This window comes from Macrobrachium rosenbergii, chromosome 53 (assembly GCF_040412425.1).
Source record: "Macrobrachium rosenbergii isolate ZJJX-2024 chromosome 53, ASM4041242v1, whole genome shotgun sequence".
NCBI classification, from domain to species: Eukaryota; Metazoa; Arthropoda; class Malacostraca; order Decapoda; family Palaemonidae; genus Macrobrachium; species Macrobrachium rosenbergii.
In genome coordinates this window covers 43,979,342-43,992,641 of record NC_089793.1, presented here as the reverse complement: position 1 = coordinate 43,992,641, position 13,300 = coordinate 43,979,342, and the positions used below count along the sequence as shown (strand labels likewise).

At 39.2% G+C, this 13,300-nt stretch overlaps 1 protein-coding gene across 3 annotated transcripts in view; it reads right to left on the bottom strand.

The window, feature by feature from the left end:
- Window positions 1-9,364, bottom strand: part of LOC136834422 (progestin and adipoQ receptor family member 3-like) — a 141,311-nt gene extending 131,947 nt beyond the window's left edge. Inside the window, exons 1-2 of one of the 3 annotated variants that reach the window (XM_067097004.1) lie at window positions 9,169-9,364; window positions 3,599-3,761 (exon numbers count right to left, since the gene is read on the bottom strand). In XM_067097004.1, coding sequence (XP_066953105.1) covers window positions 3,599-3,729 — 131 coding nt within the window. In that variant the 5' untranslated portion in view covers window positions 3,730-3,761; window positions 9,169-9,364. The remainder of the gene's footprint in view (window positions 1-3,598; window positions 3,762-9,168) is intronic. The other 2 variants (XM_067097002.1, XM_067097003.1) reach the window with 2 other exon arrangements.
- Window positions 9,365-13,300: the final 3,936 nt, after the last annotated feature.

The following is a 13,300-nucleotide window of genomic DNA, read 5'->3' as shown; positions in this document are numbered from 1 at the left end:
GTCCTTGATTAAAGGCTGGGGGAAGAGATGGCTCGACAAAGGGGCAAACAATAATTCAGCCCTTTGTGATGGCGAAACTGACTTGGAGGTGAAATTGCAGTACAAGGCCCTCTTCTTCAAAAGACCTGTACAAAAATGGGAAGCCAGTTCCTCTGAGCCATCCCTGACGGCCTTATCCATACAATTCAAAACACTGGATAGCTCCCCAGGCTGATCAGTCGGGGCTTCTAAGCTTGAGGTCCAAAGCACCCAAGCACCAGTCTAAGAAGTTGAAAACTTCCATAGATCGGAAGAGTCCCTTCAGATGATGGTCGGTCTCGGACATCGTCCACGAAACCTTAGCAGTCGACAGTAGGGACCTCCTGGAAGCGTCGACAAGGCTGGCGAAATCTCCTTGAGACGAAGAAGGAACTCGAGAACCGACGTCCTCACCTGTCTCATACCACATGCCCGCCTTACTGCAAAGCTTAGATGGAGGAAGGGCAAAAGAAGTCTTGCCTTGCGTCTTCCGTTCCTCCATCCAGGCGTTAACCTTCTTGAAGGCCTTCTTCGTAGCCAGTGAAGAAGTCATCTTCACAAACCCCGGCGTTCTCCTCGCTTTGGAAGAGGCAAGCTGCGAAGGAGGAGAGAGAGGAGCCGAGGGTTTAAACTTATCACCGAATAAGTCCTTAAGAAGACCGGTTAACACCTGGTAGTCGGAAGACGAGGAAGCAGAAGGTTGATCAAATCCCGCAGGCTCTGAATCGCCAGAGACTTCTCCTTCATGAATGGGCGAACCACGAGAATCACAAAAAGCTTTCGGGGAACGAAGGCCTTGAGGTCCGATATGGAAGAGGGATCTACTTTTCCCTGCAGGATCAGAATGCTCTGGAGCGCCCTGGACGGCGACTAAAGAGGCGTCCTGGCGAGCGTCCTGAAGAGCATCCGATCGGGAGCCCAACCTAGCGTCATGCTGAGCGTCCTGCCGAACGTCCTGCACGGCAGCGAGAGAAGCGTCCTGACGAGCAGCTAATGAAGAGTCCTGGATAGCTGCTTGCGAGGCGTCGTGATGATGACGAGAATCACGAAAGGGAACTCGTGAGCTGTGAGGACGACAGGGCGAAGAAGCAGGAGACGGTGTCGAAGAAAAAGGAGCAGGAGAAGGGGACTTCCTGGACTTCTTAATGGGAAGCCTCAAGTCCTTGCGATGACGCGGTTCTGATTCCTTCTCGGCAAGAAGAGAGGCCAACTGACGCTGCATATCTCGTAAGATACTCTTGGAAGGAGAGGTCTCATATCCAGGAGGAGAGGAGAACCTACGGGAAGAAGAGGGGCGAGGGGACGCCTTCTTCTTCCTTACAGGAGCAAGAACAGCTCTCTCCTTAGAGCGACTGGGGCGCTCGCAAACGTCCTCCTCTGACGACGTTCTGGTCCTCTTCTGTGGCGGGAAAGCTTCAAAATCCCGCACAGACGGAGAAAACTGACGTGAAGCGTCTTCTCTAAAGCTCCTCTTCAGCGGGCGAGAGTCCTTACGAGAATTCCACCCCCTACGAGGGGAGGACGCCTCAGAGGACGAAAAGCAGTCCTTAAGGATACGAGCCGAAGCACGATCCTTGGCAGCCTGGGAAGTGACAACAGGACCTGCCGAAGGGACGTCAGATCGGTGGGAAGCCCCCGTAACCCTCTTACGGCTTTCGACATGCCTTCTCCCTGAGTCCTGGGAGTCTGACAGAGGTCCAGGCCTAGAAGCATTATGGGGCCGATCTGACGCCCCTCCACGACACTAGGGGGAACACTACACTGCACAGCACTTTGTAGCGAAGACACTTTGTTTTCTAGAGCACGGATGGTGTTCATGATCTCCGTCAGGGCCAAACCCCCCGCAGACACAACCTCAGGGCCCGAAGGCAAAACACAGGGACAGGTACAACAATGTCTACAATGGGGTTATCAGGTGAAGAAATAGAACCCTGACTCTTACACACACTCCTGGAGGAAGATCTCCTGATCCTGTCACGCTCTAACTTACGAACATAGGAATCATACAATTTCCAGCTCGCATCAGACAAAGGCTCACACTCTTTGCAGCGATCATTGATCAAACATACATGCCCCCTACACCTCATGCAAACTGAGTGAGGGTCTACCGAAGCCTTCGGTAGCCTCACCTTGCACTCACTCACACAACATACTCGAAAGCTAGCAGAACTAGTACCAGACATCATTCAAGAGCAGTCAAAAGCAAAATCATAAACAGTCCACAAAAAGCGTATGCCAATCCACAAGCCAAAGTCAAAAAACCAAAAGTCAATAGAATACTCAAGTGGAAAACTATGCAAGTTAACGAAATCCAGAGGCGGAGGTACTGTAAACAGATGTTAACAGTACCGGCGACAGAGAAAATCTGAATAGAAAATGGGAATGGTTCGATTCCCGCCACCCAGCGGCGGGAATGAGTACTAACCACCTGGCCACACTGCGTGTGCCGCGAGTTTTGAAATTCTGTCGGATTTCGGAGAAATACAGCTGTATATATATCTGACAGGTAAGTTTCATGAACAAAGTTACATGTAAAGACTTAAACTCGCTGAAATTTAAAACTATCATGTATATGTAAATCAAGGATATAAAGGCAAAAGTGTTCTGGATTGACTAACTATCATACAGTACTTTGAGTGTTAGAAGGGTTAAGCTTATATCTCAGAGACTACACTCATGAATACATGGCACATCTCTGTTCAAGGATTCTGCAACTACATACCTAAAGCACATTATTGGCATATGTAATCAGTTTGTTTTCCAGACCTTGCCACATGTTACTAGTACAGATAATACTGTAAATAGCACTGGTCCAAGAACATTACTTTGAGGAACACCTGAAATGACACTACTAAAGCTGCTAAACTGGCCATCAACAGAGATGCTTTGGGTTCTGCCTATTAAAAATCTATTCAAAATATTAATAAAACATCCACCAATTCCCAATAATCTTAGTTTGTAACTGTTTTATGAATCACACAGTCATAGGCTGAGCTAAAATCTAAACCAACCATGCATGCCTCTGCACCCTCCTTACAAGCACTCTGCCAGATGGGAGATATTGACAAGAGTGCACCACAAGTACCAAGACCTTTACAAAACCCAAACTGTAATGATGGAGTAGGTTATTGTCTTAAAAAAAAAAAAAACATGGGTAGCTGAAAAGCGCCTATATTTTGAGAGGTATGAGGACCACACAGACTAATACAAGAAAATTAATGAAGTGACAATGAAAGTAAAATGAGTTTCTAATGAGTAATCTTCATTACTGTTACTGGTAGAGATGATCCTGAAAAACAACCCACATGAAAAAGTCAGATTAAAGTGTAAGCATATCAGTGCACAAGAGAGAGCAAGTGCAGTGAAGATTCTCGAACAATGTGAGTCTGGTAAGACTGGGATTTCTAAGTCCAAGGAAATATAAGGCACTAAATGATTAATGGATTTGCATGAAAATTTTTTGTTTATATAAAAGTAAAGGATATGCATCTGAACACATCTACAGTCTGCTCGAAAGAGGTTTTCCTAAAATTTCACATACAGCGTACCTCATGATATACACCACCACAAACCCACTTACCTACGAAAACATTGTGATGTGGAAAGATTCACCCGATATCCTTTCATAATATAAGGATTGGTTCTAAGGTACGATGGAGCCCTGTGGAAAGGCAGTATGAAGCCATTCTGCTTCTTTTTACGCTGACACATACTTCGCCAAGTTCACCTAAGCAGCACTTCCTCTGTAAAAGAAAAGTATTGTATCACTTATTTGGTTAACAATGAGCTGCTTCTCCTGTAAGAGGGTAGTTTCACAGAAAAACATTAATGGTCATCCCTAAAATCACACTTCAACCACTGGATCATGGACGAACACCCAACCTGTGCAGAAAACTTCCAAAACAGCAGCTTCATACACCTACATAAAAGACTTCTCAACATTGCATCAAACCTCCCTCCAAACAATGTGCCATTCACCTCAATGTCACATGCACTTTTGTGCTTTCTGAATACTGTAGTGTATAAAAACCCTTACTTTCAAAAACATCAGACACTCCACTTATCCATTTCTAGGTTTTCCTTTTTATCTTCCTTCTGTTGCTATTGAGTTAGACACGCTTTTCACCAACCTATCATCCTCTAGTTATTCCATATAACCAAACTATCTCAAAACATCCTGATCCAAGCTTTCACTTATGTTAACCTTTTTACCACTATTTCTATCATGTGCATGTCCATATTTCTCAACCTTTCATTTGCTTCTTATGGCATATGTACCAATTAAATTCATTTCTTTACTTCCAACCTTCGTTTTTTTTTTATTCACAACTAACACAAACACTTCATTTCCATAAAGCAGAATTGCCTCAACAGTCTCCTCACACATTTCCACCTTGATGTCCATCAGTAATCCAAGTGTCTTCCCAGTATTCTATATATTCCCAGCTACCTTCCTTGCTATAACTATTCTGTGACTCACATCTCTCATTCTATCAACATCCATTTTTTTTACTTCCAAATACTGTATCATCATCTGTTACCATTAACTGCTCCATCTCCTTATTTTCATTTAAAATTATAACCTCACTCTGACTCATTTACTTTAAGATTTTTTCCTTTTCAGAAATTCTTAAACTTTCATTATTTTCAGCAATTTCTCTTCACTATCTCTATTCAGTTCTATTTCAAATGCAAATAAAACCATTCTACACTCCATTCACAACCCATTTTTTTTACTCTACAACGTTGCACCTACATCTGCTGCCCTTTCTTTGACTTCTTACATCATTCCATCTATAAATGCATTAAAACATCCATGGATACATAACACATCCTTGTTTCAACTCCATTATTACGCCAAAACAATCACTATTCTGCCTACATATTGCAAAACTGCTTCACTTCCATCATAAACCCTTTTAATTGCTCTCAACAAATTATTTTCTAAACCATACATCCTCAGCACTTTCCATCTGTGATTTTTATGTAAAGTTACTTGAGTTGTTACTACAAAATTAAATAACCATTGTTACTGCAAGTAATTTAGTAAAAACTTATTCATCAAGATAATAATCGATGGCATTCCTAGTGTTTATGAAAGTCTAATTAAATATCCGTAACCTTAAAAAGGGGACAAAAATCTCTTGTGGATAAAGGATACTTACAAAACATAAAATTTTATATTTATTTTTCAAGCCTAAAACACTTTCCCTTAAATTATATCAACAACCTTCAAAGAATTCTCTTCTTCAGCTGTGTCAATGAAACAGGAGTTTTTCCCCTGTTTCTACCATCATTTCATATCAAGAAAACATCAAGGAAGAACAATACATACAGTAATTTGTCATCAGCCATCATCCAGTCACAAAGAAGCTCCAATTTATGATTATAATGCTGTATACTGAACACTAAATGAAAAAAATTTACTTTATGCATTTAGGTTTTTGTAATGCATTTCCCTGTAGACATTCACTTTTTCTTACACTTGCAAAAGCAAAGAACATATAAGAAATAAAAAAAAATACAGACAGATATAAGGGGGTAAATATAACAGAAATAACATAAATTGCTTAAATATACCAAGGTTATCAGACAAAACTGAATCACATTTCAGTGAAGACTAAAGACAAAAAATGTACAAAACTCAATATGCCAAATGATAAGACTAGCAAGATACACACCAACTGGGCTCTGCTAGATGCACAAAATGCCTTGAGCAGTTGTTAGGGGCAAGTGACATGGGTGCCTGGTTGGAAGTTAGGTAAAAGAAATACAAACCACATAACATGAGAATCAGCAGACCCTTTGGTGCTCTCATACCCATCTCCTTTCATGGACCACTATGGTAACAGCTGCACGTGTAAACATGTGCAAAGGAACTAAGTGCCCAATATAAAAGCCAGCTGCATGTTAACAAGTTCAAAAGAACCAGTTCACATCAATTCCCACCATATTTTCTTCCATTCAACCAACGTGTACGCCATATGCATCGAGTTAAAATTTTCAAAATACTATAATAGCCCAAAGATGAGTTAGCAATAAAATGATCATTGCAGTACATCAATACATCACTGTGAACACAATACATAGAGAGAACTTATGCATGCACATCAGTAATGATTAATAATCTTCTCAGCTTAATCCTAGTTGGGGTGACTATTTCTAATGAGCCTTTTCTAGGTGTTTCTATCACTCAATGAATGGCTCATTTCTTAAAATGTTTTGACAGATGTTATACAGATAGATGCCCATCCCAATTCCTACCCTCCTTATTTATCCAGGCTTGGGAAAGATAAAAAGCATAATCTTTGTTAAGAGTAGCAATGAAAATCTACAAACAACAAACTTGGGGCCAGTACAATTCCCATGGCAAATTTCTCCTGCACACTTTCACATTTTCAGCATAAAACATAATGCTGCAAAGCTTTATAGATAAAATTTTTAAAATTTATCTGAATTTTCCTAAACACCACATTGCTCTCTCTCCATCAGTTTTTCTTCAGAAGTCAAGTCAAAGGCAACCCCTGATCCCTACACACCATCTTTCAATTTCCTCTTGTTCCTTCTCCTTCCCTAACTCATTCCTTCCTCATGTCATCGTTTCTCCTTCCCGCTGCTGCTTAGTCTAAACACTGATATATTATTTGTACATCATACTGTAAGTAAAATTGCTTTACTGCTATCGCTCAATCTAAAATTTAGCCAATAACTTCCCCAAGGTGCTTTCATAGCAGAAACTCCAGCATATATTTAGGATCCATTACAACTGAATAATTTAATTTCCTTTTCCCTAAATGATTTATCCTAATGGTTATGATGTACTTAGTACAATATTGTCACTTAGAGGAGAGCCTCAATGGCCAAGTCAGTTAGAGCAGCAGCTTCAGACTTCATAGAGGTCTGTGGCGTGGGTTCAAATCCGCAGCCGACCAGTCAGAAAGGTGGACACTTTGCTATCCATGTAGACACCCCGGGATTATGTATGTAATCAATGGATAGGTTTGCTTAAAAGCAAATGGGTGTTAAAGACTAATACACACAAACAAAGCCACTCCAACATCTAAAAACATAACAGACACCTCACACATCTCGAACTGTTGACCTAACCGCGTAACAACTTCTCGCTGCTGGGAGAAAGGGCGCTGGTGACTGGTATAATACAGTGAACCCCCCGTATTCGCATGGGATACGTCCCACACACCCCCGCGAATAGGTCAAATCCGTGAATGCTTAAAACCCATCTAAAAACACTTAGAACTGCCCATTTTGATAGCTTAAACCAAGAAAAACCCTGTAAAAATGCTTATAATTGAGTGTTTTAATAGTTTTATCACAAAATGTGCATTTATTCATGAAAAATATATGAAAATACAGTAATTAGTGACTATTTCTCAGTGAAAAATACCGTGAATGGGCGAATTTTCCGCGAATGATGGCTAGATATGTTCCACAGAGAAACCCGCAAATGCGTGAGTCCGTGAACCATGAGAACGCGAATACGGGGGGTTTACTGTACATGTACATATGCTACCGGGGTCTAAGCAATGACAGGCAGGGCAGCCAATCGAGACTATGGTCTACCCCAAAGCCAAATCAAAGTCTCTCAAAAGAAGGCATTGTGCTTACCCCATACAAATGGGGAAAAAAGCAGGTTAAAAGAAGAAGCAGAATTGGCAATTAGAGGAGTTTTCATTTTACAGCTATATACCTTTGTGTACAGTAATTTGCAATCAGGAAAGGCTAATGACATGGAGAGAAAGACATACAGCTTACTCTATCACATGTTCCTTATTTCCCTCATTATTTCCCACCTTCCCTCAGCAATGTAAACTACCTCTTGGAGGCCAATAAGATAAAAGTTGACATATACTTAATTTTACTAGCTCAAACTTAACTGTATTTAACATTATGAGTATAGAATACAAATTCATGTTTGTTTGTGAACCATACAGTCTAATTCTGAAACTTTTTGTGTTACAATTGTCTTACAGTCCCCTTTAGGATGATACAAAACTTTCAGTGGCAATTATTAAAATAATAATGTCTCACTTTTATGAAATTTTGTTAGGTCAGCATATAAGCAGCTGATGTTTTCAGATCTTACTGTGTCAACATAAAACCTATTTTAATACAAGTAAAAAGGAAACCAGGAAAACTAAGTGAGGTCCAAAGTGCATTACATCTTATATGATACTGTGTACCTGGTTGGGTAAGCTTGAGTTAGTCTCAGTAGGTTATTATAACCTTCTCTGAGTATTTTGCATTAACCTTTCTCAATTTAATGATGTTTTTGAATGCATGTCTACCAGTAGTATTGGACAGCCTGTGATTCAGGGGAAAATTTACTTCAACATATGTAAGTTAAGTTTAGTATACCTTAGTTTTACCAGACCACATTGGGACTTTGAAAAATTAATGAGTCTGTGAAAAAATGGGGCTCCAGGCAAAGCTAAAGATCACTTAGAAAAGTGTGTTGCCTGTGTTTTGTGATCTTTTTCTCTATAAAGATTTCTTTTACATCATTAGCAATTGCTAAGATGTTTTAAAAGTATAACCCTGGCAATTTAGTTTTATTTTTTGCACCAACAATTCTCAGTTTCTTTCTGTAGTTCGCCAATAAAGGTAAGTGAGGTATGGGTAAGGGTAAAAACAGCAGGCTCATCTTAAAACTAGCCCAAGATTGAAAAAAAACAAACCACGTTATCAATGTTAAAATATATAGCATACTTCATGTTCTTGGAAACAACCTGTTTTGTCATCCTAACCTGTCAATATGTACTGTTCTAAACAATCACTCTGAATGCATTTACAGGAAGGAACTCAGCTAAATAACGTTCGCACAGACTAATTACTCACAGAGGCTAACATATACTGGGCTTAGCTGCTGAACCCTCCGGCAGGCATCATGCAGGCCCATAGCAAAACCTATCGATTCTTTCCTTATTAGTCTACATTGCCTAAACATGGAAGTCTGCTATAAACCGGGAAACGAACAGTTCCCAGCGAAATACAGTCGATATATGAGAGAAAAATTATGTCTTACCTTGCAACTCTTCTCAAGAAGATAGGTTTTGCTACTAACCTACGGTACTACTACTACGGTAACAACTACCAGTTCCCGAGGTAAAACATAAATTTTGGGTAACATGCCTTATCTAATATAAAGTCGTATGATATTCTCACTCAAGTACTTGAAAACCGTGCCACTTCCGGGTAGACCTTGCAATCCTAATGAGTCGTGGGGTCATCGGCATCGGCAGGCCACGGCTGACCGAGCCACGGTTGTTTGAATGTCTTTGCTCTGTGGCCGACTCCGAGGAGGTGCAGACGATGAAACAGCTGAGCAGCGAGTTGTTGCCAACACACATTTAATTAAATATTAAATTACTGAACATTTTAACCTCTAAAGCAATCTAATATGATGTTTATGGCTTAAAAGTTAGTAGTCGAACTATCAATGTGAGCTTTCGTTTGGATGTATTCAAGGGAACATTATAATAATCACTCTATTTACTATCCGGCACCTGTATATTGTTTGATATAGAGATTGGACTTTGATCACTACTTTGTATAGAATTAATAAACATCACGTGTAAATTCGTACAAAAAAATAAGTGATTAAGTACTTACGGTCATGACAATAACACTCATACGATTATAATTATGATTACGATTAAGTGATTGTGAGATTAGGTTATTGGGGCTATAGTGAGACGCATGCGAGTATGCAAGCGAACGAGGTAGTCCAAAGAAATGTGATTTTAGCCGCACGTACAGTTTACTGTTTCTGCCTTTTTTGTTCAGGTCCCACCTCGCAGAAGGCTTCAAGGAGACCGGCAAACTTATTCGTCATGTATACAATAAAAGTGGGCACAATCAGAATTTTATGCGGCGTACTTCATATTTATTATCAAATCCACAGTGCCATAACAGAAATTAGGAAAGTTTTTTTTACTTTTTTCTTGAAAGACATGACATTTTCAGTCTTGATATTATAGAGGGATGAATGAATTTGTTTGTATTTAGCATTTCCTAACGTTTTGTGTGTGTGAGAGAGAGAGAGAGAGAGAGAGAGAGAGAGAGAGAGAGAGAGAGAGAGAGAGAGAGAGAGAGAGAGAGAGAGAGAGAGAGAGAGTGTGTAATTGTCGTTGTGAGTGGTTCGGTTGTTGGAGTCGTTTACGGCGCTGTCTGTCTGTGAAAATGTTAGGTAGATTTCGGTTTTGGGAAATTGGGAGAGTCTTGGGTAGTTGAGGTCAAACCTTGAAAGTGGACGGGTGGTTTGAAAGTAATTTTGTTCTGGATACCGGTACCAAATATTGATGGTGCATGTGTCTCTTCTTTTTTGTTCTTTGTTGCATGAGGGTCCGTCCTCAGTTTTGTTTTGTGGTTTTTGCGTGCTGTGATTGGCGACCGTGGACCTTTATCCATCTCCAGCAACCGAAGATCAGGGTGAGTGTTGTGTGTTTTGTGGGGTTGAATTCCGCCACAATATGAAGTAGGATTTTATTGTAAAATCTTGGAGCGCCAAATTTCAAGGCTCTAAAACGAACAATCGAATTGCATCTTAGCTCGAATAATTTGAGACCATCTGTAGCTATTCTCATGTTGACTCCATCCGCTGGCTGTATTGTACGCAACAAGTCTTTTAGATATTTTGGACATCCAGTCTTGACAGCCTAACGAGTCCTTACACATGGCTTGAACATTAGCCCAGGGAGCCAGCGCAACTCAAACAGTAGGCTATAGTCGTAATCCCGTAGTGAAGTGAGTCATCCCTTATTAATCGTCCCGCTCTGTTCAACATATATCTTAATATATATTTTGCACCTTTGTTATATCTTAGGCTGATTATCATAGAGTTGCAATAGCACACACTACTTAAGATGCAATAAATCATAAGTTTTTCTATAGTGCACTCAAGATTTTTTTTAACAAAAGCAATATTCTTATGATGGCCATTCACCCATACATTTTTATTTGAGCACTAAGAGACAAATTGCAGTCCAATAGTACAACTAAGTCACGTATTTTGTCAGCAGTCAGAACTATATCATTATTTATATTTAGCCAAAAATCATCAAGGTTTCTTAAGTTGTTTTTCGTTCCTACCAACATCATTATTTATATTTAGCCAAAAATCATCAAGGTTTCTTAAGTTGTTTTTCGTTCCTACCAACATAAATTCAGTTTTGTTTTCATTTGATTTTAACTGCTCAAGCGTCATCCATTGCTTAACACCGATTAGAACGTCACTGAGTTTCTCACTTGTATTTTTAATGTTAGTTTGTGCGGAAATAAAACTGGGTGCCATCCGCAAAAAGCTTGAACTATACCCCATGTCACTAGTACGTTTGACAATCCAATTGTATAAATACAAAATACCATTGAACTTAATACACCTGTACTATTCCTTGTTGTGACTCCTGTTCTTAATGCTTTATGAAATGAGTATGAGTTCACAATCTCTGCGCAGTATTTTCTTTCACGCAGGTAGTCTTTTAAATACACAAAAGTTTCTTCAGTAATACCAGTGTTCTGCAAATCATTTAGAAGTTCGTTTACACTACCGAAATACCACATTTGCCCTCATTGTCGTTGCTAACGGATGATTGAAAGCGGGGCATACAGCAGTCTCTATAGTCTATAGAAAATAATTGTCTGAGACTGACTGTCCAAATGACTAATTATTTACTCTAAATTGCATATTCTAGCATTTTTGGACATAAATGACAGATTTGAAACAGGCCTGTATTGAATTTTGAATCTGATAGTTAAGCGCGTCTTTCAAAATTGGTTTCACAATAACCAATTTCTCAGAGATAGGGAACTTGCACTCAGAGATACGAGCTTTCATAATTTTTACTATTATATCAGTGGGGCACGAAAAATTTTCCACTCTCACAAATTCAAATAATGTCATCGGATCAATTGCAGTTCTTTCTTTGCCTTGTTAACCCCAATAACATCATCATTATTAAAACTATTAATCTTGGCGTTTCAGCAAAAGTAGCGATTATATTCTTAGTTTTTGTCTTAAAAAAAATCAAGAAACCGTCGGGGAATCTTTTTTTCCTTTACATTTCCAGTCAAGCCATAAATGCGTCTATAAAATCTATTCACATCCGTTCCCGTTTCTTGGATTTTCTGATTCTAATATTCAGATGACCTCTTTCTTATTAGGTAACTATAACGACTTTTAACTGTTATATCTTCTTCCCTTGCATTTTCGGTCTTTAAGCGTCGCCATTCTTTCTCTTTGCGCCTTTCCCTCTTGAGTCTCAGAATTTCATCACTGAACCAAAGTGATCTGTCCTGATTGTGTGTTTCTCCATCAACGGGCGTGAATTCATTTTTGTTCACCCATGATAAACATTCATAAAATAATTTACTCATTCTGCTCTTAATACATCAAAGTTACTGTGATCACAAGAAATGTTTAAATTTTCATTTAGTTTCCGGATCACTTTGTTAATGGAAACATGCCGAGAGAAATTCGACATATTCCTGAAATTTATTTCCTTTAGCACATTGTATTTCAATACTAGCATTTCAAATTTCAAAAATTATGAGCTCATTGTACTGGAGAGATGGTGCACCTCTCCTCGACACTACTATCTGACGCACTGTTATTTTCTAAATCACTTAAAACCAGATCTAATGTGTGATCAATCGAAACTGTTGCACACTCAAAATTATAAACCAATCGATGTGATTCCAGTAACTTACTACAAACGACTGCGTTATGACATTCTGGATCGTCACCCATATATTAGTCTCCACATCATAGACTTTTGTGGTTACCATGGAGATTTATAAAGAACAATAAATGAGATTCTCATATCTAAATATTTGAAGTTTACGGCACTGTATTCAGAACTAATTACCTGGATTCTCTTAGTAATTTCGGGATGAGAACAGCTGCTTGGAATAGACTCAAACCTAAAACTGTGCGTGAGAGGAGTCACTACAGCTCTCCTAGCGGTGTCAGAATGATTTAACCACATTTCAGTAACTGTTAATATAAAAAGTCTTTTCTTTTATTAAGTGTCTGATTAGCATTGTTTTATTTCTGACAGAATAAATGGTTACAAAGCCACATTTTAAGACATTAACATTCGTATACATGATCAGTATTTGCTGTTATTCTAATTATTTCCGCACTAAAACTTTGCATCTTCCCTAATTCACCAGATGTTCGGTATCTTGCATATTCATTCTTGAACAATTTATGATTTTTGCTACCTCAGAATCACATTCTTTTATTGCAAGATTGCCAAGCAAT